The following is a 23334-nucleotide window of genomic DNA, read 5'->3' as shown; positions in this document are numbered from 1 at the left end:
TCAATCGGAATAATTTTGAAAATTCATCTCGTTCTGCAGTGACAAAACGTTGTGTGTAGAAGCTTCTCGCATTTCTATCATGCCAATCACGTGCCTTCACCGTTCACCGATCTTGAGGTGTCGCTCAATCTTCACCGCTCACGCACTCTGTTAGTACGCTTTTGGTAGATATCTTGCCCTTCTTTTTGGTCCACCTCTTTGACTTCCTCTAAGTCACGACACACCCCGCAGCCGCCAGCGCAAGTGACTACGACAGCAACTCACCATGGCTTCGAAAGTAATCGCTTCAGATGCCCAGAAGTCGCTGTTTCGCAACTGGGCGCAGGACAGCGTCTTCATACTCGATACCCACGATTCTACCAAGCGCCAATTCTGTCTTCTAGCCAAGATGATGGGTTGGGTCGGCGGAGAAGAGACGTGGAATGACCACTGGCATGAGTGCTTCGGCGAGGTCTACATCTGGCGCGCTTTCGGTGAGTAGACAGTGTTTGACTTTACAACAAAACTGACAGATCCCAGATTCTCTGTCAACTTCCCATGAGGCAGATGCCAATGCTGTCCCCGATGATGCTACTGGTACTTCGGTGTCAAATGCTACGCCCACTCCAAGCGACAGTGGCGGCGTTCGTGCGAGCGACATCTGGTATCAGTTTGAGGGCTTCTTCCCCGACCATACGGCAAGTTTCAACAATGAGTTCTGGAGATTGTGCAAACACATGCGCTGGAGTCGTGAAGAGCGCCGCGAGGCCAGGATTGAGATCTTCGATGCCGATTGGGAAGCCCACATGGGCAGCGACCTGGGTAGCCTGGCTCGTTGGCAAGACTTCTGTCGCCTTTGCAGCCTCGATATAATCCCAGATAGTATTCCTGGCTGCATGGAAGTATGTTACTCTCCTCTTTGTCATGACACTCAGTTACTGACACGTATTCAGGTACTTGCGGAGGTTTTGGTCAACATCTACGATCTCCTTGACTCGCAGCGAACAGGCTCTGACGTGTTTGTCTTCCAAGATTTCAAGGAGTTCAGGAAATACACCTTAAATGGTCGCAGATATCCCCTTGACGAAGCGAAGGGAGACACATTCTTGCCCATCTTTCTCAAGGAAGTACTCTGAAGGCACAGGCATCAAGATGATTCGCTGCGGCCAGGCGAGAGTACCTAGCTCGTCACGCTGAAGTCTTATCATGGTTTGATCTACCCTTGACTTCGTACAAGAGAGATCGGAGGCTTTGTTACTTCAAGCGGTATTCTGAAGGGTCTCATCTACCTATGGAAGATTGTGCTATGCCGGATAATGTTCAGGGATCTTTCTTCCTAGGTAGAATTCAGTAGCTCTTCACGTTAACCCAGGGCTTCTATTTACTCTCTCTCCCTGCTATGCACATGCATACATGCGGCACAGTTGCTCCACCGTGCAGCAGGCACTCAATGCGATCGAGGCTCATTCGATGTTCAAACCCCAAAGCCACCACCCACATCATTGGAGTCTATGCAACTATGCCTGTAGAGAATACTGGCAGAATGTTCCAGCTCGTTGCCGACGTGGCGCCAGGGATCTCGGGTCTTCCACGTCCTCAATGGTCCGATTGTCTGCTCATCTCGGTTTGCTGCAGCTTCCCATATGCACCCACGTATCGATTTAAGGAGTCCTGGGTTATTTCCACCACCCTAGAACCTCACTTACCTTCCTAGACTATCCGCCATGTCCGGTCACCATACCGGCCGCGCCCGTGAGTAAAGTTTGTCGAAATCTTACGCTACACACTCTAACTGACCTGTTTAGACACCGCAGCCTCTGCTGCGAACCCAAACAGTTCAACTGCCCAGGACACAAATCAGGTCGCCGTATGGTTCCAGAAGTTTGCACCCTTCGTATACGACACAAGTGCCAGCACCAGGAGTAACTTTGATCGTCTCGCCTCACAGCGCAACTGGGGTGATAAGCTTCGAAGGAAGCAGTGGACCAGTTTGCAGGCGGTCTCAGCGGCGTCAAACCATGCTGACGCGGACGATGATGTTCATACCGACACCCCAAACCAGGGCGGCGCATGGTTCCAGCAGTTCGACAATTTCGTACACGATCCAACGGTCGGAATCAGGAGCAATTTCGAGCGTCTAGCAGCACAACGCAGCTGGGGCAACAGACTGAAACAGAGGCGTTGGGCTGAATGCCAGGAGGAGGAATTCGGCTATGCATATGGAACGAATACAACAAAGCTAGAGATCTGGCAGAGGCTATGCCGTGAGGTACACATCAGCGATCCACCAGACAGTATAACACAGTGTAGACAGGTAAGGAGAGTTGTAAGCGATGCAAAGTCTGCTGCTAACCGTGGGTAGGTGCTTGGCAGCCGAAACGTCCTGGTCAATCTGATGAACCTTATTGACCATCGTAACATCGGCGTGGAAGTGATCCGATTCAAGAACTACTCCAAGTTCCGAGCGTACACCACATTGCAGGGCAATGTGTTTCCGCTGAAGAAGGCGAAGGAAGATTGCTTCATCAGGGCGTTGTTAAGGAAGTTGTGATCGAGGCCGGAGGAATCCGCGTGGGCCGTAATTGCACTTGCAAACAGAAGCAATGTCAGGGGTTACAACACCAGATCCGTGCAACAGGGAAGGGACTAGAAGATAGTTGCTTATTTGTATGAGTCAGCAGCCGCTTGGCGACACGTAAACATTGTGTTTACACTTTCTAGCCGTTTCTTTTCTTCGTGTGCACAACAGTCCCAACGTCGCTGTTGGTTAGTGTCGCGCGAACTCCGGAAACCACCTGGGCACCATTGGCGACTGCCGCAGTTGCGCGCACTACTGACCCTGCCAGATGGTTCGCGGAAGCCGCGCTAGTGAGTAGCGTACATAAACAAGCAATAGCGATGTGCTCACATTGAACAGAGGGAGGCGTCTCCATTGTACCTGAAGCTGTAGCAACTGCCTCTGCTTCCTCGAGCGACCGTAGCACTCCTCCTCCAAGCGACGACGGTTCCTCTGATGAAGTTCGTGACTACTTCTCGCAAGAGAAGTTTAATGGATTTGTCCCAGATCCCGAGGACGATCTCATAGCGAAACTCAGCAAGCTTTCGATCCACCAAGGTTGGTCCAAGAACGAAGCGAAGCGTCGTCGCGCGGAGGTTGTTGAGTTCGAGGTGTCTCGACACTACGGCCGTGACAAGTCGAAACTGGAAAACTGGCAGAAGCTGTGTCGTGATGTCAAGATCGAGCCTACGCCGCCTTCTATAACACAGTGCAAAAAGGTTACACTTTTTTTCCCGGTCGCATAGCTCTGCTGACGTATCCTCGTAGGCTCTTTCACGCGTCTATGTCAACATCTTCAACATCCTGGACCATCTAGACAACCCCGAGCGCTACGATGTCATTGTCTTCAAGAACTACAAGCTCTTCCGTGCATATACGCTGAAGAGCCGCATCTTCCCTCTGGATCTGGCTAAGGAGGACGGCTTTGTCAAGGCTCTGCTTCGCCCCCTCTACATGAAGAGGAAGTAGTAGCAGCATTGGCGCTTCAGGAAACTGGGATGCAATGGGTATTTGGATTGTTGGATGGAGTTCTTGGTGGCCTTGTAATGCTTCTTTCTTGACTCGTTTTCGTCTGGGTGGCGTGAGTGGGGATGTAAGCAAAGGCGCGGCTATCCGGCTGCGAGGGCGCAGGTGACCTGGACACCATCCTTGATGGGATTGCACGTCCACGCAGTAGTTAGAGTCGCTGATCTAAACGATGTTGGTGTAATATGTTTGGAGACGCATGTGAAGTCAGGACTAGTAGGCGAGATGTTCGGAGGCCTTGCCCGTCACAGCCGTAGTGCAGCTTAGCGAGGCCTAAACAAAGCTCACCCCGTGGTATCCCCCGCTCTGCACAACTCACCCGTATCGTCGATCTGCTGGTATATCCCTCAAGGCAAACAACCTTCACCATGCGCTGCCGGTCGCGCTTACCCCAGGCGGCGAAGGCAATGTGGCCTTGCGCGCCCCTCCATCCCCCGTAGAAGCTGCAACGAACAACTCAGCAACCCTCGCGACCAAACACGAATCCCAACGCATACGATGCAGCAGGAGAATGAGCGCATGAAGCTCAAAGATGGCCGCACCCTCTCCTACGCCATCTACGGCAGCCCGATGCCACAGAAGACGATAGTCTTCATGCATGGCTGCCAATCCTCGCGCTACGAAGGCAAGCTATGGCACTCGGCCTGCGCCCTACACAACGTCCGCATCATCGCGCCCGACCGTCCTGGCAGCGGCCAGTCGACCTTCCAGATCAATCGTCGCATCCTCGACTGGCCTACCGACGTGCTCGCCCTGGCAGATCACCTCAAGATCCACAACTTCTACGTACTGGGCGTATCGGGAGGCGCGCCCTATGCACTGGCTTGCGTCAAGGAGGTGTCGAGGGACCGTCTGCTGGGAGCCAGCATCGTCAGCGGTCTCTATCCAGTCAAGTTCGGCACAGCTGGCATGTTGCTGCCTTCGCGCATCGTCCTCTGGGCAGCGCCGTGGGTCAACGGGCTGACCACCACGCTGTTCGAGAGCACCATCGGTAAGCCAAGTCGCGATGACGACCCGAAAGTCCTCGAGGACATCATTGCCAAGGAGATCCGGAGCCGTCACCCCGCCGACCAAGAAGCTATCCACGACACCACCAACTGGCCCATCTACGTAGCCATGACTAGAGAATCGTTCCACCAGGGAAGCGAAGGCGCAAGCTGGGAAGCCAAATTGAGCGGCAGCGACTGGGGCTTTGAGCTTGGACATCTATACGTTGGAGAGAATGGAGTACCGCTTACCTTGTGGCATGGTCAGGACGACCAGAACTGTCCCGTCGCCATGGCTCACAAGGCCAGAGACCTGTTGCCCGGAAGCGTATTGCACTTGAAGGGTGGTGAAGGTCCCATGAGCTATATACACCGGAATGCTGACAACATCCTGGACGATCTCATGGACGAGGCGGAGAGCGAGGAGTACATGATGGTCGGTGCTGCATAACTGCGCTGGTAGATACGATGCGGGCTCTGGACTTGATTTCTTCTTCTTAAGTTCGTCCAACCAGGGCTTTGGTCCACATGTCAGAACCACCATCAAACCCATAGTCAACAGATCACAACTTCACATTGGTTTTTCGATGACCAGCTCAAGCAATTGACGTTACGTGATAATCGTGCGTATGAAATTAATTTCCTATGCGCCACGCGTGCAGCGCGGCCTAAGTGGTATCCAGCGAATGTAGTAAGAATGGTATCATGCAGTAAGAAAAAGATCCCAAAGCCATCAGTCGTAAGAAACAGCCCGCCCTTTTGCCGACGCCTATAATTTGCTGAAATTCCGCGTGATCATGACGACGACACCCGCAACAATCTTGAACGCAATCTTCAGTATGAACACCACGGCCTTGAACGCAAACGTCAACACCGTTATGACTGTACGTGCGACCAGCGGTAGTTTGCTTTCGTCATCAGCATTCGCTTTCTTCGCCTTCTTCTCCGATTTTGTGGCTTTCGCTTTCGTATGCTTGTCTTGTCCGTACCACTCGCCCAACTCAATGTCCTTGTCGAAACTTCCCATCGCACTATCGCTACGAGTTGTTGTACTCTTCAGGCTAGAAGCAAACTTCTTCAGTCCTTTACCCGAGAGTGGCGGGCGCGACTTCCCACCGATGCCCTGGAAGCCCTCGACAAAAGAGTCTTTGAAGGCTTTTGCTGTGTCTTCTTTCTGATGGTTCAGGGTGAAGCTCGGTGGTGGTGGCTCAAAGTTTTCTTGGCTTCGATTGCGTGTTTTGCGGCCGCGTGTAGCTTCCGCTACTGCGACTGCCAGAAGCGTTGATGTAAGAACATCAACCAAGAAGGGATTGCCAAAACGTGTCAGGGCACCAAGGTTGAGAATGAGAGCGTCGTTTGCGAAGTCAAGACGTGCGAGCATGGCATCATCGGCAGTAGCGTCGGTGGTCGTAGGAAGTTGGCCAACAGACATCTCAGAAGGTGTCATAGATACTGGTCTCGTGCCATCGAATCGCGGAGGTGGTGGTAGCGGAGAGAACGCGTTTGTCCGGGGGGTCGTTGGAGAGAGAACGTATGGGTTTAGCACAGTGATGCAGGCTGGCTTGCGTCCGGTACTTTGTGGTGTCATGGGCATGTTATGCCCGTAAAACGCCGTGATGGGTCTCGTCGAAGGAGCATTGATGACAGAACAGTCACCTTCTAGGGAGATGGGGAAGGTGCCCAATGTTGGATGATGGAGCTGATATGAACCCTCGGATGGCATATGTTGCGCCCAAGGATTTGCTTGTTGTTGAGGGTTGTCCCTCGTCCAGGCAAGAGCGCAGCACTCACGTTGCGCAGTACCAGCTAGAACATCTTCAGCCAGACGCTGTGCGGCGGGCGACTGAGCGCCCGGGTCTGAAAGCGCAATACGCGAGGCAGCAGGAGAGTTAGCAGCAGCATCAAGCGCCTGAAGAGCGGCCAGCTTTGGGTATATGCTAGTAAGAAGGGTGGTATCCTCTTGCTGTTGTGGGCTAAACGCTCCATTGTCTAGTGACGGAGGCGCGATAAGATCGAGATGAGCAATAGGTAAGACTCGCGGCTGGGTGGGGTGATGTCGTTGAATGAGCAGCTCGTTCATGATGCTGGGTACTTCGTGGTTACCTGCAAGGTTTGACTGTGCTACAGAGTAGAATGGTAACGATGGCGTTGTACCAAAGGTGACCGTCGGGTTTGAGGCTGTTGCTCGATGCATTCGCAGGGTATACATCTGCACACTGGGCTGTTCTTGTCCATTAGTGGCTAGCCAGAGATTGTCAAGAAGGTTGGATGGCGTGAAGAAGGGCTTTGGTGGTGGAGGAGCTGTCGAGCCGCTCGAGCGAACGTTGTTGTGAGGAATATACGACTCGGAAGAGTAGGGTGAACGACTGATCTGGGTTCGAGGTATCTGTGTGGGCGACGCTTGGGTTGGCTGATATGGTTGACGTCCAAGAGGGACTGTGGGATCATAAACTGGGAACATTGACCGCATCGGAATCTCTTCTTGCGGTGACATGCATCTTGTAGCAGAGCTATTTGCTCGGACCAGAGTCTGAGCCTCGGAGAAAGCTGGTGAAATCGCGCGAGCAGGATCTGGGCTGGCGGTGCGTTGCTGGTCGTCGATTTGATCATGGCCATGACGTTCTTGTACACGGTAAAAGCTTTCTTGCCGTCCAAGTTGTGGGGACGCAGTTTGCTGAGGCGGTGGTTCAAAGTATGGCCGACTCGTTGTATTTGACATTGGCGTTGTCGTAGCCTGTGGACTGGGGATATGTGCTCTTGGCGGGGCCGCGATGGCCGGCGGGGGCGCCATTGGGTTGGAGGGTGATACTGGCACAGAGTTGACTTGGATGAGAAGTCCGTGGAGATCAACAGGTGTTTTGGCGCTTACGGCACTCTCTGTTGCTAATGGTTCTTGACTGACTGGCTTTGGGTGAGGAGATGGTCGCGGACTGGGACTCGTCTGTCTTGGAGCACGAGGAGGAGGAAATAATTGGAATGCTGGTCCAGCCATAATGAGTGCTTGCTATCCTACTCTTTTGATAAATGGTACCCCGAAATAACTGGCGGGACCAAACAACAGATACCGGCTGTGTAGAGAAGAGAACAAAGACTGAGAACAGCAACACCGGGAGTACGACGTCTCGGGTAATCTGGGGATAACGACTATAAGACGAGCATTCTGCGAGGCACTCCGAGCCATCGGAAGAGCCGTGGCATGCAGCCAGGGCAATAGCGGTACAAAGACGACTTCCCATGCAGGAAAACCCTCTTCTCAGCCAGGTGGTGGTCAGATGGGCCCAATCAAGATGTGTGTAAGGCTCGGCGCTACTCAGAATTGATGAGCGGCGGTTATATTTTGGGTGGTTGGCTGCTGGTTGCTGTAAGCGCCAACGCTGTTCACTCGCTACACTCCCCGCCGCACTAGCTTGCGATGTGAGAATGCCTGCATCTGGCGATGATTGGTAGACGGTATGTGCCTGCCCTGCGTCGGGGTAGCATATGCATGTGACAAGTGGCCAGTCCGGCGGCCCGCTGCGAGTCGTCGATCTATTTCGAGCGCTCAAAACCTTTGCCAACATGCCACTTTCGGTGTGCATCATGAATGCTATGGGAGGGATGTCTGTTGTCGTACCTGCCCTGTGACAGCACGAAAGTCAGGGCGTGGTTCTTCATTATTCTTGTAGCCGGAATTGAACTCATGAATATGTTGTGTTTTCATAGTTCCACGGGCTTTGATCTTGCAGCGCTGGCGGATGAAGGCCTGTCCTGGCGAAACAGCGTTTGGTGGGGTCGGGGCTTGAAGCCACCAAGCTTTCGGCGGTAAAGAGGGCTCGCACGCTGCAGAGTCGCGGTGCACGCAGCCGCCCTAACACCAAGACAACTCTGGCTCAGGCATCGCACTGGCAGCTTATCGCACAATTTACCAGGACGCAAACTGTGCAAGATGGCCTGATTACAAGACTTGGTCGCTGGGTAATGTGCTGAGTTACCCGAACTAAGGCCGAGCTTCCAACGGAGCTGTGGCTGCCCAGCTGTGGTGGTAAGCGTCCAAGGGCTTGGTGGTCGAAAGACGATGACGGGGTCAGGTCATTCTTGTTAAGAATAGGCAGGGCAATATGCATTAGATGAAGCAATCAGCGGGTATCACGTCGCTGCAGTGGCCTGGCATGCAGCTCGCGACAACGCGCAGCGAAGATGCGGGACGCGCGCTAGGCTTATCGACAAGCGAGATGTGCAGCCGAGAAAAAGTTGGGCCTTCGTCATGGCGCACGACAGTCACGCGAAGCCAGCCATAGCCACGATGCCGTCAGAATTAGAAGAGGTAAGAAGCCAAGTACTCGAGACTTTGGGGTTCATCGTCAGCTAATACTTCGCTTCCAGCTTGTGGAATTCCTGCACCACGGCAACACGCAGATCAGGCAGACTGGTCAGACGAGCCCCTCCACCCCACCACCGAACACAGCTCACACTATGCAGCGGCCGACCACCTTGTCGGATACTCACAGGCGAACGTCTCCCTATGGAAGCGCAACCAACTAGAGCCTATTAGGGACCTGAAGCTACTCGTCAAGGACTATGCGCCCATAGCGAAGAACGCCCTGACCATCCTCATCAATGTCTCCGCCGACGCCGAGGTCCAGAAGGCGCTGGCAAAGGACGACGACTTCCTCGAAACGCTCTTATCGCGGATAACCGTATGTCAGTTCCCCCTGTATACAGCCAAGGACTGTCAAGGGCTGACTTGCTGCAGAACTCAAAAGAGCCCAACGCCAACGAGATCGCAATGCTCCTCGCCAACATGGCAAAGGACGACTCGCTACAGCGCGTTTTAGAGTTGAAGCGCGACATACCAAAAGAACTGTCCAAGTCAACGTGGGCTATGGATCAGCTCATGGACTGCTTCGTCAAGGGCGCAGAGGGCGCGTATAACAAGAACGCAGATTTCGACTACCTTTCGTACTTCTTCGCCGATCTAGCCAAGTTTCCCAAGGGTCGCAAATACCTCACCACACCGCAAGAGCACGACGATAACGTAATCCCCATCACCAAGATCCAGGTCTTCACAGACCACGCCTCGCACATCCGCCGCCTTGGCGTAGCTTCGGCGATTAAGAACGTCGCTTTCCACGTCCCTTCGCATCCCGTGCTACTATCGAATCTATCGCCCGACCCGAATCTCCCACCTCCATCTATCGGTGCAAACCTACTTCCATACATCCTTCTACCCCTCATGGGCCCAGAAGAGTACGCAGATGACGACACAGAGGGCATGCTGGATGAGCTACAACTCCTTGAGCCGGACAAGGAGCGCGAGAAGGATCACGAAATCATCAAGACTCATCTTGAGACGCTGCTTTTACTGAGTACAACGCAAGAAAGCAGAGAGGTGCTGAGGCGCGTCAAAGTCTACCCGATTGTCAGAGAGTGCCACATGCATGTCGATGACGAATCAGTCCAAGAAGCATGTGACCGTGTGGTCCAGGTCATCATGCGCAAAGAAGAAGGCGAAGAGGAGGATATACCAGACATGGCTAGTGCAGGTGGTAGCGGGAAGCTGATGGAATTGGAAAATGCCGAAGACGATGAAGACGAGAAGATTGTTGACATTGTCTAGACGGGAGATGCATATGCGACGCAATGCCAACAATATTCTCAAGTCGCAAAACCGTAGTCATGCCCTACATCCAGATAGCGTGGTAGATCTGATTGGCGGTGATACCGGGGATAACAGCCTCGCTCAAAACTATTCTCGGCTCCTCAATTATGGATCTTTGCCAAACTTGGTCGAAATAGGAAGGATCCCGTCATCGATTCTCAGTACCTCGATTCTTCTGCATCTTATCTGCTTTACTTCTACATCCTTATTTCTGTACTACGCTTCGCGCCGCTACTGCTTGTATCGTCGTTTCTTGTTGGATAGCTTATTGGAAGTATATCATGTGTGTGACGTAAGCCGAATTATGTCAACGGTCGACTTAAAAGATGGTGGGGGCCGAGGTATGGTACCAGCCACCGACAAAAGTGCAGTGCAGACAGCAGCCTCATCACCAACGGGTCGTCCACCACGAAAAGGAATAGAGCGGAATACAGGCATAATAGAGCAGGAAGAAGAGAAGCAGTCAATATGGAGAAGAATTTACACAATCTTGACGTGGACGCCGCCGAACTGTCGCTGGGATCCGGATAAACCACCGCAATTCTCTATGAGCAGTACGTCTTTATGCGAAATTTCATGTCATAGTTCGGTTTGAACAAAGCCTACCTCACGATGCAGCTCCTCAGAGCTCTCCTCGATGAACACCATGCAGGATTCCAGCTGATTACCATCATCCCAGTGAACGTTCTATTCGCCTTTGCCGCGGGCTTTACAGTCGCAAACCTTTACTACAACCACCCCATCCTCAATCTACTGGCTGCAGACTTCGGCGTGCGCTATGAGCAAGTCGCGCAGATTCCCACTGTGATGCAAGCTGGCTATGCCGCTGGACTACTCTTTCTGTGTCCGTTGGGAGACTTGTTGCCTCGACGGCCGTTCGTATGTGGCTTAGTAGGGTTCACTGCGACATTGTGGTATGCCACGTTCATACCCGAGGCATTCTGGAAAAAGATTACTGACGATAGGACAGGCTAGGATTATGTCTGACGTCCGACCTCGGGACCTTCACAGCCATATCCTTCATCGTAGCGGTAACAACAGTAACCCCACAACTCATGCTCCCACTCGTGGGTGACCTAGCTCCTCCGTCATGTCGCGCAGCAGCCCTGTCCATTGTCGTGTCCGGCCTGATGCTCGGCGTGCTCGTTGCCCGCGTCCTCTCTGGAACGATCTCAAACTTTGTTACCTGGCGCGCAGTATACTGGATGGCATTTGCCCTCCAGTACATCATTTTCGTCCTCCTCTGGCTCTTCATGCCAGATTACCCAGCGACCAACCCCGGCATGAATTACTTCAGAATCCTACTCGACATTGTCAAAATGCTGTTCCGCCACCCCGTTCTCGTCCAGGCATGTCTAACAGGTCTCTTCTGCTCAGCGCCATTTACATCGTTTTGGACAACGCTGACATTCCTCCTCGCCGGCGACCCATACAACTACTCATCCCTGACAATCGGTCTCTTCGGTCTGATAGGCATAGCAGGCATGCTCATCTCCCCCATCTACGCGCGTACAGTTACCGACCGCTTCGTACCACATTTCTCCGTGCTTTTTGGCCTCACATGCTCTCTCATTGGTATATGTCTCGGCACCTACACTGGAACCTTTACGGTCGCAGGTCCCGTCCTTCAAGCACTGTTGATGGATTTCGGCAATCAAACCGCGCAGATCGCGAATCGTTCTAGCATCTACTCCGTCGAGCCTAAGCGGCGCAACGGAGTGAATACTGCCTTCATGGTCGCCACGTTCTGTGGTCAACTTATTGGTACGGCGGCTGGGAACCATATTTACGCTGCTGCGGGCTGGATTGGGAGCGGGAGTGCTAGCGTAGGTTTTATCTCCGCAGCGCTTCTTGTTATCATTGCTAGAGGTCCATGGGAGGAGAGATGGGTTGGGTGGAGGGGTGGCTGGAGCATGATCAAGAAGGATAAGGATAGTGCTGATGGTAAGACGGCGGATAAAGAGATGCATGGGAGAAATGTGGTAAGAGATGAAGAAATGGGCGTTGATGCTAACGAGAAGGTATTGGAAGAAGTTGCTGCGGAAGAGGGGCACGAGAGTCCATTGAAGGACGGCGATGGTAGTGAGAAGTGTATTGAAGAAGGTGGGGTTAGAGAGCCAAAAGCATGAGTGTTGGTAGAGCATTTGAGTTTATGCAGAATGATAGTATACCTCAACGTCATATCACAAAACGCTACATGCATAGAGTAATCCATGTTCTGCGATTCATGTATTATGTACTGATAGACCCGAGCAAGTAGTGCCCGTACATCTCCCCATTACCAGCCTTTGCCCTCGTCCCCTACGCTAATGCAATTTACCGAGGGACCGGCTGGATATCGCATTCGCTCTCGTGCTGACCAAATGCGGTCTGAAACTACGCAGGTTTTGGTGCGTTTGACGCATTCATAAACGCGTTAATGTGCTCATCGGAGGGCATCTTCTCCAGAGGGGTAAGCCAGCTCTTGGCCTTGTCGAAGCTAGACACCGCCTTGACGAGCTTGATGAAGACCTGCGTGTTGGTCTTGTCAACACGACCCTTGAACTTGACAATGAGATTCTGAATGTTCATGCCTTGGGGTGGCAACGATTCGTAAATCTCCTTGGCAGATGGTAGGGAAGGCCGTGATGAGGCTGCAGAGGGACTACCTGCGCGGCTGCCGCTGGCTGTAGGACTGCCTGCACGGCTAGCACCAGGAGTGCCGCTCGGAGAAGCGCCAATCATGATGCGGTTTTTGTCCTTCTTGTCCTTCTTCCGCTTCTTGCCGGCGTCAGTCATCTCACTGTCGCTACCAGACCCTGCGCCCTTGAGATTAGCAAGGGACGACTTCCGGGATCCATCAGCCAGCTTGTCATGCTTCTTCTTGTGCTTCTTGCGCGAGGACTCGTTGCCGCTAGCTTCTGAGAGGTTGGGTGAGCCTGGCCTCTTCTTGCTCTTGCTCTCGCCAGACTTGTGGTTCCCCGAGGGGGTATTGGTGCCCTTGGTAGATGCACCAGAGGGGACGTTACCAGCTTCCGGTGCCTTGCCATTCTGCTCGGCTGCCTTCTTCTCTGCCTCTTCCTTGGCCTGTTGACGCTCCGTCTCGGAGTCGGTGTCGGACTCACTTTCCGTGATGTACGGGTTCTCTGGATCGCTGTCGAGGTAGTCATATTGCTTTTCGCGTTTGACTAGGGCTTTTCGGGTGCCCTTTTCCTGGATCCTCCTCTCCTCAGCCTCCTTCCGCTCTTGTTCTTCCTTGATCGCAATGGCCAATTCATCGGGGCGATCCCACAGAGCAGCCTGCAGTTGGTCTCGCTTGAGCTTTTCTGCGGCTTCTTTGACGTCCTGCTCTTCACCTTCAAAGAGACCATTCAGACCCTCTTCGTCGTCGGCAAAGTCTTCCTCAAGGTTAAAGTCGATATCGTCCGCGTCAGCTTCGCGCTTTACAAATCCGGTTGCGTCGTCGTCGGGGCGCTCGCGTTTGATCCTGCCTTCGTCGTCTGCGCCGCCGCCGACACGGGTACGGACTCCGCTCCACATCTTCGCATTGTTCTCTGCGTTGACGCGCTGCTTCTGACGCTCTTCGAGTTCGGCGAAAAACTTGGGTCCGCCGCCTCTCTCAACCTTGGCCAGAATCTTATCGAGATCATCGCCGCCAGTCTTGACCTTGCCCTTGACGTTGAACCGATACCAGCGCTCCATAGGGGCCATCTGAATTGCTGTACTGGGGTCGCCGGGGCGGGTGGTCGACAGCATGACATGTGTTTCTGACAGCTCCGACTCGTAGGTGCCGACCCACGTCTGTTTGTTCTCGAAGTCCTCCAAATGCCATGGCAGCGTCTCCTCGTATCGCAGAAGTTGTCGCTTCTTTGCCTCTGGAGTATCATCGGGCCGGTACTTTTGCTCCGTCTTCTTGTGGAAGGCAGGGGGCTTCTTCATGCCAGTAGGAGCGATCTTGGCTTGGTTCTCTTCGCGAACCTTGCGACGCTCCTCCTTCTGCAGCTCGATGCGCTCCCGCTCCTTCATTTCTTCCATGTCCTCCTTCGTGTCTTCCTCTTCGTACGTGGAGCCCATACCGCTTGGAGGCGCGCGGGGATCTCGGCGGTGGAGCTTGATGGGCGTCTTGAACTGGTTGTCGTCGGTGATGTCGACGTGCGTCTTGCTCTGCAGACGCATGACATGGTGTCGCAGCTCTTTCAAGTCCTTGCGGCTTACGATGAGTGGGAAGCTGCTGGCGCCTTGAGCAATGAACTCATGTCGCAACGCGTCTTTGGACTGCGTGCCATCGCTTGCGGGCCCGGCGACGGGCTTCTTGGCCTCGTTCATTTGCGACAACGAGACCATGGGCCTTGTGATGTTCTGTAGTGGGCGACGGGGCTTGCGCAGGACATCGGCCTGCGGACGTGGGCGACGGCGACGAACAGGCGGCTGCTGGCCATTGGCGGCGACGGGCGCAGCGGGCGCGCTGGCGGGCGGCGGGTTCCCGTTCATGTTGCCGTTCATGTCGGAGGCAGCGGTGGGATGGGGGCACGAGCGAGAGGCGATGGGCAGAGGATAGTGAGGGTGGGGAGACGCAGTCACCTTTGTCCCAGGGAGTTCCTTCAACTTCGGCCTGTGTCGCGCGCGAACGTCACAGCTCCACGCTAGTGCCTTAGTGTGCCAAGGCCGTTTCCAGCGAAAGCCGTCTCCGCCTTCCCAAACAGTGCCACCACTCAGCGACTGCCCGATCCAGTTCGTCATCGCTTCCACGGTTGCTGCGCCAGGAATGAGCCACCATAGGAATCGCGCACTTCCAGCAACCCATTGCGCAAGAGTCACCGTGGACGTTTAATCCAAATCCTTCCGAGGCCTGATCGCTTTGACTAGACAAGACATTCACCCATGGTTGCCTGGTGTGAATAGTCTGCCTAAAAGATCCACCAACTGGGGCCCTCCAATCGCTTTACTCCCATAGTCGTCGCCATAACTGCCCCGCGTCACACCAACCAAAGTCTTAGGAAACATCCACAGCTTAAGACGCCAGAATCACTTCCTCTGAATACAAGTTTGGCCTCAATAAGATCTCTTCCATACTGCCCCTCTTTCACTGCTGGACTTCGTCAAATCGGATACATACCCCACTACTTGCTTACCTCGCGAACGAGTTCGAACTAATCCGACATCATGGAGCAGGAAAATGCATCACAGCCCATTGGGCTCGAGAATCAATTGCGCAATATGATTCTCGGCAACGTTAGCATAGCCGGTGGACAGTCTGGCCAAGACACCCCGTCACCACACCGTGGACGCGGACGAGGCCAAGGGAGAGGACGTGGTCGAGGTCGCGGAGGTTTCCACGATACCGTCAACAATTTCAGTAGCAACGGTCAAAGCCACACAACTCCAGGTCCTACTCCAGATCAAGCTCAGGGATGGCGCGCCCACGCTTCCGCCAACACGGCGCCAGCCCGAGGGAGTGGAAGAGGCTTTGCTCCCAATCAGCGATATCAACAAACTCCGCGAAACTTCCCAGACCAGCAAGGCCCCAATGTCTCTCAAAACGGCCCACAGGTAGACAATCGACAGTATCACTCACGGGGGCGAGGGCGGCCCCATCAACAACAAAATCTGAACGCAGATGGTACACCACGTGCACAGCCCCCTAGAATCTTGCAACGGCCTTATGATAATGTCGCACTGCCAGGCCAAATCCCGGTAGGTCCAGCATCGACACAGCGTCCCCGTCCACAAGGTCAATATCCTCCTCGACCACCGATGAATCAACCACGAGAGAACTCCATGGCCCAAGTCGAACACTTGGACGCAATAGCAGCAGCCGAGATTCCGAAGGTGGAGATGTCCAGATCCGAGTCGGAGGCCAAAGAAGACTTCCGAAAGCACTTGGAAACCATCATGCAAGAAGCTTTTGCCAGCGGCTACTCTGGTGATATCTCGACCATCTCCTTGGTAGGCTTTGGCAGTCTAGCTTCCGGCTTTGGTATGCCCGGCTCAGATATGGATCTGGCAGTAGTGCCGATATGGAAGGATCCAGCGAGGGCTAGTGATATTGCCATTGATCGTGGCATCCCGCGTTTGCTGGAACGGGCAGTTCTCGACGCCAAGCTGGGTGGCCGTCTACTCACGAGGACGAGAGTACCAATTCTGAAGATATGCCAGACGCCAACCGAGACCTTGTATAATGCTCTCGCCGAGGAACGCCAGAAGTGGGAAGAGCTTCCGGAAGAGGAGAAGTACCCTTCAGACAAGCCACAAGAGGCCACCCCACCACCAAAGCCGCTGGTAGATGCTGATGGATCAAAAGCTTCAGAGCTTACTGCGCAATCAGACAGCCCTAACTTTGGTGACGACTTCCCTACACTAGGTGCTGCGGCAACTACCAAGAAACGGCAAAAGGCTCCTGCTAAAGTTGAGACCGCTCAGGAAACCTCTATTACGTCGGCCACCAAGTCAGAAGACAGCGTCAGCAACGGAACCGATGAAAAGGCCAAGAAAGATCAGCATCACCGACCTGAGAAGCAGTGGATGCGAGAGAAGGTAGTCGGTCCCCTCGACTTTCCAAAGACGGGTTGTGGTATCCAATGTGACATCAACTTCGAAAACCCACTCGGTATCCATAACACTCATATGCTCCGATGCTACTCCCTGACTGACCCTCGTGTTCGGCCAATGGTTCTCTTCGTCAAGTCATGGGCCAAGCGACGAAAAGTCAACAGTGCATACTCTGGCACACTCTCTTCATACGGATGGGTACTCATGGTACTGCATTATCTGGTCAATGTCGCCCAGCCACCGGTGTGTCCAAATCTCCAACTCGCCGTCCCGCTCCCGAGCGACACAGTAGCTCTAGAGCAGTTCTTCAAGAACACGACTATAGCAGGTTATCAAGTCCGCTTCTGGCGCAACGAGCCGGAAATTATCCAGGCCGCGCAATCCGGTCGCCTTTCACAAAATACACAGTCCGTTGGTGCATTGCTCCGCGGATTCTTCCAGTACTACGCTTCTTTATCTGGATACGGTTACGGACCTAAGCCCCCGCAGTTCTACTGGACCAACGAAGTCCTGTCCCTTCGAACACCTGGCGGAATCTTGTCGAAGCAGAGCAAGGGCTGGGTGAGCGCGACAACCAAAATTACGGCGGAGAAGAAGGTCACGAACCGGTATCTGTTCGCAATTGAAGATCCATTCGAGACCGATCACAATGTCGCAAGGACCGTCACTCACCGTGGTATCGTTGCTATCAGAGACGAGTTCAGGAGGGCATGGAGGATACTAAAGGCCATTGGCCAGAGCACAGAGCCCGAAGGTGGAATCTTCGACGAAGTTGTAGAGCAGCCGCCCGCCCAGTCTGAGCCAAAACCTGAAGACGCTCCAAAAGGCATCATGGAAAGTCTTGGCGTTGACGAAGAACCGAAGGACGAACAAGGCAGCCAAGCGATTGCAGTGTAAGATTAGGTGTACATCGATTCGACAGATATGATGTAGGGCTCTCGAAGAGCTGGAAAAGACTATACTATATTACCGAAGTTATGAGATAGACGATGACCGACTTTGTAATGTATCAACCTCATCTCAAACCTGAAGCCATCCGTCTAATTCTTGATCCATCACCAAGAATTCGTCAAAAGCTGTGCCAAAAAGTTCATCCGGTATGTTGTGAGAAAGCTGCGTTTGCGAGGCATCCTCAAATGCCAGCGGATTAGGGCCAGAAGTGATGTCTCCCGAGAATGAAGAGAAAGACTCTCCATGTTCTCCACCTGCCAGATTACCTTCATCGGTGTCTGTTTTCGGGTCCCTCCCCAATTTACCCAGAACAGCATTCACCGCTCTCACGGCCGTTTGCGCTTCTTTCGAGAAGCCCTGTTGCTGTTCCCACACACTTCTCGAACTCTTGAGTGCTTCCACGCTTTTCTGCGCCACTTCCTTCCCGACCAGCCCTTTCTTCATATCATCATTCAAATTGAGACACAGGACTGTTGTGGCCAGCAGGAACTCGGATTGGATCAAGGAAAGGATCTTCCATCGATCGGTATTTAGCATACGGCCTGGCTGGCACTGTTCGAATAATTCTGCTTGCAGCCGCAACATTGTCAACGCTGCGCTTATGCATGTCGAATGAGAGACCTGGTATTTGCTGTTTGTCTTTGAAAGAATGATGAACTTGCGATGGAGGGTAATCTGCGCGTGGTGATACGACATCGCTATATAGAGACGACGGGTGATGAGCTCTGCGCCGTCTAAGATAGATTGCTGCATAGGTTTCAACTGGAGTATGGGAGGCTTCTGGGCGTACGCTGTGTTAAGTAGCGTATCTAAGCGCATTGCTTCGTCGTAGTCTCGCTGCTTCGATGACGTCGTGAAGTCGCAGATCATTCCGTAGACGGAGACTATCCTGCTCTTGTATACTAGGAATTGGGACAGCGTGTGCTCGCTTTGTGGTCTAGCAGGCGGTAAGACGGTGGACGTATCGTCAAAGTCATCATCCAGGAGATTGCGCGGCTCAGCGGTGTCGCATTGAGTTTCCTTTATGATTCGCGGAAGACCGACCTCAGAAGCTGAAGCGATGTCAAATTGCGTGAGGATGTACCAGGTACGCCTGCGCATTTCGGCCTCATAGACACTCATCTGCGGGAAATGCGAGCCATCGCGGTGGTAGCCCATCTTGAGCGCTACGCGTATTATGACGCCCGTCAATTGCCAACAGCCCTGTTTTTAGTTACCTAGCCTAAGACATTGTATCATCTTCTCTCGTGAGATGATGATCAGGCTGTGATATTCGGCTGCTGTCGTCTCGTCCAATGAGGCCGCACCGCCGTTCATGAATAGCGTACAATAGGCTACTGTATACATCATGCCGTATAATATAGTCAGCCACATGGTTGACGTCGAAAGCGGATCTTCCCAAAACGCTTCGTATTGTTTGATAAAGACCTTGCGGTGAATGACAAGTGAGACGGGCATGTCCGCCCATTTGAAGTATTTCGAGATCATGCTATCGACAATTATGCGGGGCGGAATTGCAGCGACGATATCCATTTTTGTAACTGGGTATGTTTGGAGAAGAAATAGGTCATTTCCAGGGAGTGTTGGCTCAGTATGTTGTGGTTCTTCAACTTGTTCCTGTACCATGTCTTTCAGGTCACTAATCTCATCCAGGATGGCTTTCCAGTGGTCACTCTCGACGTATGAAGACTGATGGTCGTTCAGGTTTATCCGTCCAGCTTCACATACGAGAGGATCCACCGCGGCGACGGTTTCTGTAGTCTCTTGGGTCGCCAGATTCCCCGGCATCCGAGCATCAGGGAGTTTTTCTTGTTTGTCAAGCAAAGACCGGACGAGCGACTCCAGCTGATCAATTCGTTCCTCGAACGCCTTTCGCGTGGCGCTCTCTATCGGTCTGTCTTTTTGTGGAGCTCGCGGAAGTTGGGGTAGAGGGAAGCTGCACCCTGCCACTTGCCCTAGTCGAATGCAGCTCCCGCAAGGCTTGTTTCGATCACATCGAAGTCTAGACATTTCCTGTTAGGTGTCTTGGTAATGAGGTAAATCACTTCCTTACTTTCTCTTCCTGCAGAAATCACAGGATAGCTGGGCCTTCTCCCGACCTCTCATTCTCTCTAGCAGTCGTTCCGAGGAAATAGGCGAGTTTGTCATCTCTCTGGTTTGCTTCAGGCGTACTTAGGAGATGATGAAGTGTTTAGGACATGCTGACCATAGGTAGTGATCTTGGTGGCAACATAAGCACGAAACGCACGGACGAACTTAGGTCGGCGGCTATATACATGGGCCATATCTTACCAGAGCTTTTACACTAAATCGCACATTCTTCCTATTGGGGTCGTGTGCGTCAGAGTAATCGAAGTAAGCCTACGGACGGCAGGTGGCTCAAATGTGGGCCCAAACGGACGTCCGCTGGCCTCTGATTGGTGCAATGCTCCGCGTCCACGAGATTGCATTGCAAGCAGGCATCAAGTCCAGGAGTTGGTAGAAGTATAAGATGGAAAGGAATGAAGGTGTTGAGAATGCTGCAAAGAAAGATAATTCAGTCTATCTCATCATTCGATATCTCGTCAACGCATAACCACTTCTTCGAGCCGTTCCAAGGTTATCTCCAACACGATGCCTACCAATCTCGCAGCATGGATGCCAGCACCCAAACAACGTATGGAAGTCTCAGAAGCGCCATTCCCTACACCTCGACCTAACGAAATTGTCGTCAAGAATCGCGCAGTAGCGATCAATCCCGTCGATTGGGTTTTGCAAGACCAGGGCACCAGTATGGCGTTCGGTTGGATCAAATATCCTTTTGTTTTCGGCTTTGATGTCGCTGGCGAAGTGGTTCAGGTCGGCAGCAAAGTGGTACGGTTCAAATTAGGAGACCGTGTTCTAGGTCAGGCGCACAGTACAGACAAGAAGATCAACAGCGCGGCATACGGAGCATTCCAGCTGTTTCCCGTTCTCCTGGAAAGGAACACATCGTCTATTCCAAACAGCTTGTCATTCGAATCTGCTGCAGTGATACCTCTGGCTTTCACTACCGCTGCAGCAGGGCTGTTCGAGAAGGATCAGCTCGGTCTGCAATATCCTCAACTTCACCCGAAACCGACCGGAAAGACCGTCCTTGTATGGGGAGGCTCGACTAGCGTAGGCTGCAACGCTATTCAACTCGCTGTTTCCGCTGGATACGAAGTCATAACAACATCTTCGCCAAAGAACTTCGATCTCATGAGATCCCTCGGTGCTAGCAAAGTCTTCGACTACAACGACCCCTCCACAGTCGACAAGATCGTCGGGGCCATGGAAGGGAAAGAGTGCGCGGGAGCCTTGTCTATTGGAGAAAACGCAGTTTTCCATTGTCTAGACGTCCTGGGCAAATGTAAAGGCAATAAGCGCATTGCGATGGCGACATATCCAATCCCGGCTCAACCGAAGCGATTTGTCGCACTGCAGATTGTCTGGAGCTTCGCCACTTCGATGATGTCCATCACCATCAAATCACAGCTGAGAGGTATCAAGACAAGTTTTGTGTACGGATCGGTGGCGCATTCCCCTGTTGGCGAAGCCGTGTACGCTGACTTCCTGCCTGAGGCACTCGCGACTGGCCGATTCAGAGCAGCTCCAGAGCCAACCATTGCTGGAGAGGGTCTAGAAGCCATCCAAGCAGCTTTGAAAATACAGAAGAAGGGTGTTTCGGCAAGGAAGGTGGTTGTAAGCCTGAAGTGATGCTGAGAGTTGGCACATCGTTTTGAAGGTTTGCTGTCCTGGTACTTTCTCGGTAGAGAAGCACGGAGTTTACTACGATTTTTCAATCAATTAGATGTTTTCTATATGTGCATTTTCTCTCGGCGAAAACAATCTGTTCACTTCTCTATCCACGTAGCTACCCTCTTCAACATACTGACCGGCCCGTCTTCACTCTGATCGGCAAGTTTCTGGCTTCCAAGCCTTTCTGCACTAAACGGGCCAGGATGATATCGGTTCCTTGCATAGTCAGAGACCGGGCATGCGGACGATTTGCTGTTGTATTTTTAGCTTACCTGGGGCTCCTATGATCGATGCAGCCACTGGCATAGGCTCTTCACGTTGAGTCACGGTCGAATGATACGTGATTTCACCGACTGCAGTAGTGTTAGTACATGTAATACACATGCTCGACGACACTTTACCTATTGCAGTGAGCTCCGGAGCGCGTAGCATAGGAGACATGTTCAACGACGAATACCCGCTGAGAATGGCGTAAGGTCTATATGTACGTAAGTGAGTAGAGTCCTTGCAGTATATCTGTTTTACTTACGGTAGCACCGCGTCGCGATAGTTGGGCCTTCCTTCTTCGATCGGAAATACCATAATGGTGATGCAGTCTTTGTTGTTTGTATCAAAGACCCTGTCTAGAAGCCACTTTCGGTATAGCTCAGAGCGTCGCCAGTAAAAGTCTCGCTCTTCTACTGTAATCTTCTTCGACACATCCCTGTCAGTCGGCGGTTAGTGTGAATCAAAGCTATGTGTTCAACAAGATATCACCTACCATTGCCAATGCATCGCTCTGTGAACAAAAGGCGGCTTTCCGTGTTTCTCCTCGTATAGCTTACGGAAATCGTGTAGATTGTGATATGAATCATGGTAGTACGGGTAACTTCCGGTCTGCCAATGATTCAGTAAAGCTATTCCTGGTATTGAGGTACGAGGAGTACGTACAAGTCGAAGATATTCCGCCAGATCGGCATTCTCGTTTCCATCTGGGCACTCTAGGCTCCATTGATCTGCTAAGGAGATGATGGTCCTTGTAGTTCCCAAAGCATACTCCAAGCCCGTGACGAAATTGTCGATAAGCGAAGACTGCGCCATATTGGAAGTGGGGAGGTAGTCTTGGGGATACAGAATTCTGAACCTCGTCTAGCCTTGCATTAGTACAGTTTAGTTGGGGAGAAGATATAGAACCATGACTGACATTCGAAGGTTGTCGAAGCATGGGAGAATTCCCGTACCATACTGATATGAAATCTGCAAACTTTGATACATCTCGACCAAAGAATACGGGCATATCGAACTTGCTAAAAGACAAGGACGTCTGTCAGTCGCTGCAAGCAGTCATTAGTCTTGCTAACTCACTTGAACTGTCCTATGACTCCGTTGGTACTTAGAATGCCGGTGGAGGGTCGGATCGAGAAGCATCCATTGTATGACGCTGGCTTCCGTCCACTTCCGTTTGCTGCATCAATGTCAGTTTACCGATAGGATGATAGCAGCAATATTTTATAGCGGCGCGAGAAGATGTAGCGACTGCGAACCACTTACTGTCCGAACCAAGTGAGAAGTCTAGCCAGTCATATGATGCTATGCCTGCAGCGCTCCCATGACTGCTTCCTGAAGGGACTTGGTAACCGTCGCCCCGAGGATTGAACGGTGCTGCGAACTCCACACACTCTAGTGGCTCCTCCCTCATGATCATTGCTTGCAGCTTGGTTTTCCCAACGATGATAGCCCCAGCGTCCAACAGACTCTGGACGCAGTCTGCGTGTTTGGACCTGGGTGGGTATAAATCTTCCCAGGCACGATTGCATAGGGTGGTCTTGTGGCCTGCGATATCAATGTTGTCCTTGACGCTTATTCTTGCACCGTCAAGAGGGCGGGTTTTGCTCGGATTGAAGTAGCATCGTGATGGTACCAGGACTCTT

The 23334-nt window shown here is 52.6% G+C and overlaps 11 protein-coding genes across 11 annotated transcripts; 8 read left to right on the top strand and 3 right to left on the bottom strand.

Annotated features, from left to right (window-relative positions):
• Nucleotides 1-265: 265 nt before the first annotated feature.
• J4E79_003427 (uncharacterized protein) lies at nt 266-1115 on the top strand (the record flags this gene model as incomplete). The annotated part of the gene is made up of 3 exons (XM_049352321.1): nt 266-473; nt 520-881; nt 933-1115. 3 exons carry the CDS (start codon nt 266-268, stop codon nt 1113-1115), a joined length of 753 nt encoding a protein of 250 aa, XP_049213792.1.
• A 588-nt stretch (nt 1116-1703) lies between these two features.
• On the top strand, nt 1704-2530 carry J4E79_003426 (uncharacterized protein; the record flags this gene model as incomplete). Its single annotated transcript, XM_049352320.1, has 3 exons — nt 1704-1731; nt 1794-2248; nt 2342-2530. The coding sequence occupies 3 exons, from the start codon at nt 1704-1706 to the stop codon at nt 2528-2530; spliced, it is 672 nt and encodes a 223-aa protein (XP_049213791.1).
• A 295-nt stretch (nt 2531-2825) lies between these two features.
• J4E79_003425 (uncharacterized protein) lies at nt 2826-3505 on the top strand (the record flags this gene model as incomplete). The annotated part of the gene is made up of 3 exons (XM_049352319.1): nt 2826-2847; nt 2897-3255; nt 3305-3505. 3 exons carry the CDS (start codon nt 2826-2828, stop codon nt 3503-3505), a joined length of 582 nt encoding a protein of 193 aa, XP_049213790.1.
• A 555-nt stretch (nt 3506-4060) lies between these two features.
• On the top strand, nt 4061-4999 carry J4E79_003424 (uncharacterized protein; the record flags this gene model as incomplete). Its single annotated transcript, XM_049352318.1, has 1 exon — nt 4061-4999. One exon carries the CDS (start codon nt 4061-4063, stop codon nt 4997-4999), a length of 939 nt encoding a protein of 312 aa, XP_049213789.1.
• Nucleotides 5000-5317: 318 nt separating this feature from the next.
• Nucleotides 5318-7339, bottom strand: J4E79_003423 (uncharacterized protein; the record flags this gene model as incomplete). Its single annotated transcript, XM_049352317.1, has 1 exon — nt 5318-7339. The coding sequence occupies one exon, from the start codon at nt 7337-7339 to the stop codon at nt 5318-5320; it is 2022 nt and encodes a 673-aa protein (XP_049213788.1).
• A 1491-nt stretch (nt 7340-8830) lies between these two features.
• On the top strand, nt 8831-10144 carry J4E79_003422 (uncharacterized protein; the record flags this gene model as incomplete). Its single annotated transcript, XM_049352316.1, has 3 exons — nt 8831-8851; nt 8949-9224; nt 9281-10144. The coding sequence occupies 3 exons, from the start codon at nt 8831-8833 to the stop codon at nt 10142-10144; spliced, it is 1161 nt and encodes a 386-aa protein (XP_049213787.1).
• Nucleotides 10145-11241: 1097 nt separating this feature from the next.
• J4E79_003421 (uncharacterized protein) lies at nt 11242-12315 on the top strand (the record flags this gene model as incomplete). The annotated part of the gene is made up of 1 exon (XM_049352315.1): nt 11242-12315. The coding sequence occupies one exon, from the start codon at nt 11242-11244 to the stop codon at nt 12313-12315; it is 1074 nt and encodes a 357-aa protein (XP_049213786.1).
• A 247-nt stretch (nt 12316-12562) lies between these two features.
• Nucleotides 12563-14668, bottom strand: J4E79_003420 (uncharacterized protein; the record flags this gene model as incomplete). The annotated part of the gene is made up of 1 exon (XM_049352314.1): nt 12563-14668. The coding sequence occupies one exon, from the start codon at nt 14666-14668 to the stop codon at nt 12563-12565; it is 2106 nt and encodes a 701-aa protein (XP_049213785.1).
• Nucleotides 14669-15943: 1275 nt separating this feature from the next.
• J4E79_003419 (uncharacterized protein) lies at nt 15944-17611 on the top strand (the record flags this gene model as incomplete). Its single annotated transcript, XM_049352313.1, has 1 exon — nt 15944-17611. One exon carries the CDS (start codon nt 15944-15946, stop codon nt 17609-17611), a length of 1668 nt encoding a protein of 555 aa, XP_049213784.1.
• Nucleotides 17612-17734: 123 nt separating this feature from the next.
• Nucleotides 17735-19453, bottom strand: J4E79_003418 (uncharacterized protein; the record flags this gene model as incomplete). The annotated part of the gene is made up of 2 exons (XM_049352312.1): nt 17735-18831; nt 18883-19453. 2 exons carry the CDS (start codon nt 19451-19453, stop codon nt 17735-17737), a joined length of 1668 nt encoding a protein of 555 aa, XP_049213783.1.
• Nucleotides 19454-20278: 825 nt separating this feature from the next.
• J4E79_003417 (uncharacterized protein) lies at nt 20279-21382 on the top strand (the record flags this gene model as incomplete). Its single annotated transcript, XM_049352311.1, has 1 exon — nt 20279-21382. One exon carries the CDS (start codon nt 20279-20281, stop codon nt 21380-21382), a length of 1104 nt encoding a protein of 367 aa, XP_049213782.1.
• Nucleotides 21383-23334: the final 1952 nt, after the last annotated feature.

The sequence above is a fragment of the Alternaria viburni genome, assembly GCF_023758015.1.
Source record: "Alternaria viburni strain BMP 2772 chromosome Unknown scaffold_5, whole genome shotgun sequence".
In the NCBI taxonomy this organism is placed as follows: domain Eukaryota; kingdom Fungi; phylum Ascomycota; class Dothideomycetes; order Pleosporales; family Pleosporaceae; genus Alternaria; species Alternaria viburni.
Note: the sequence above shows the minus strand (reverse complement) of the source record. Positions and strands in the feature narration are given on the sequence as shown.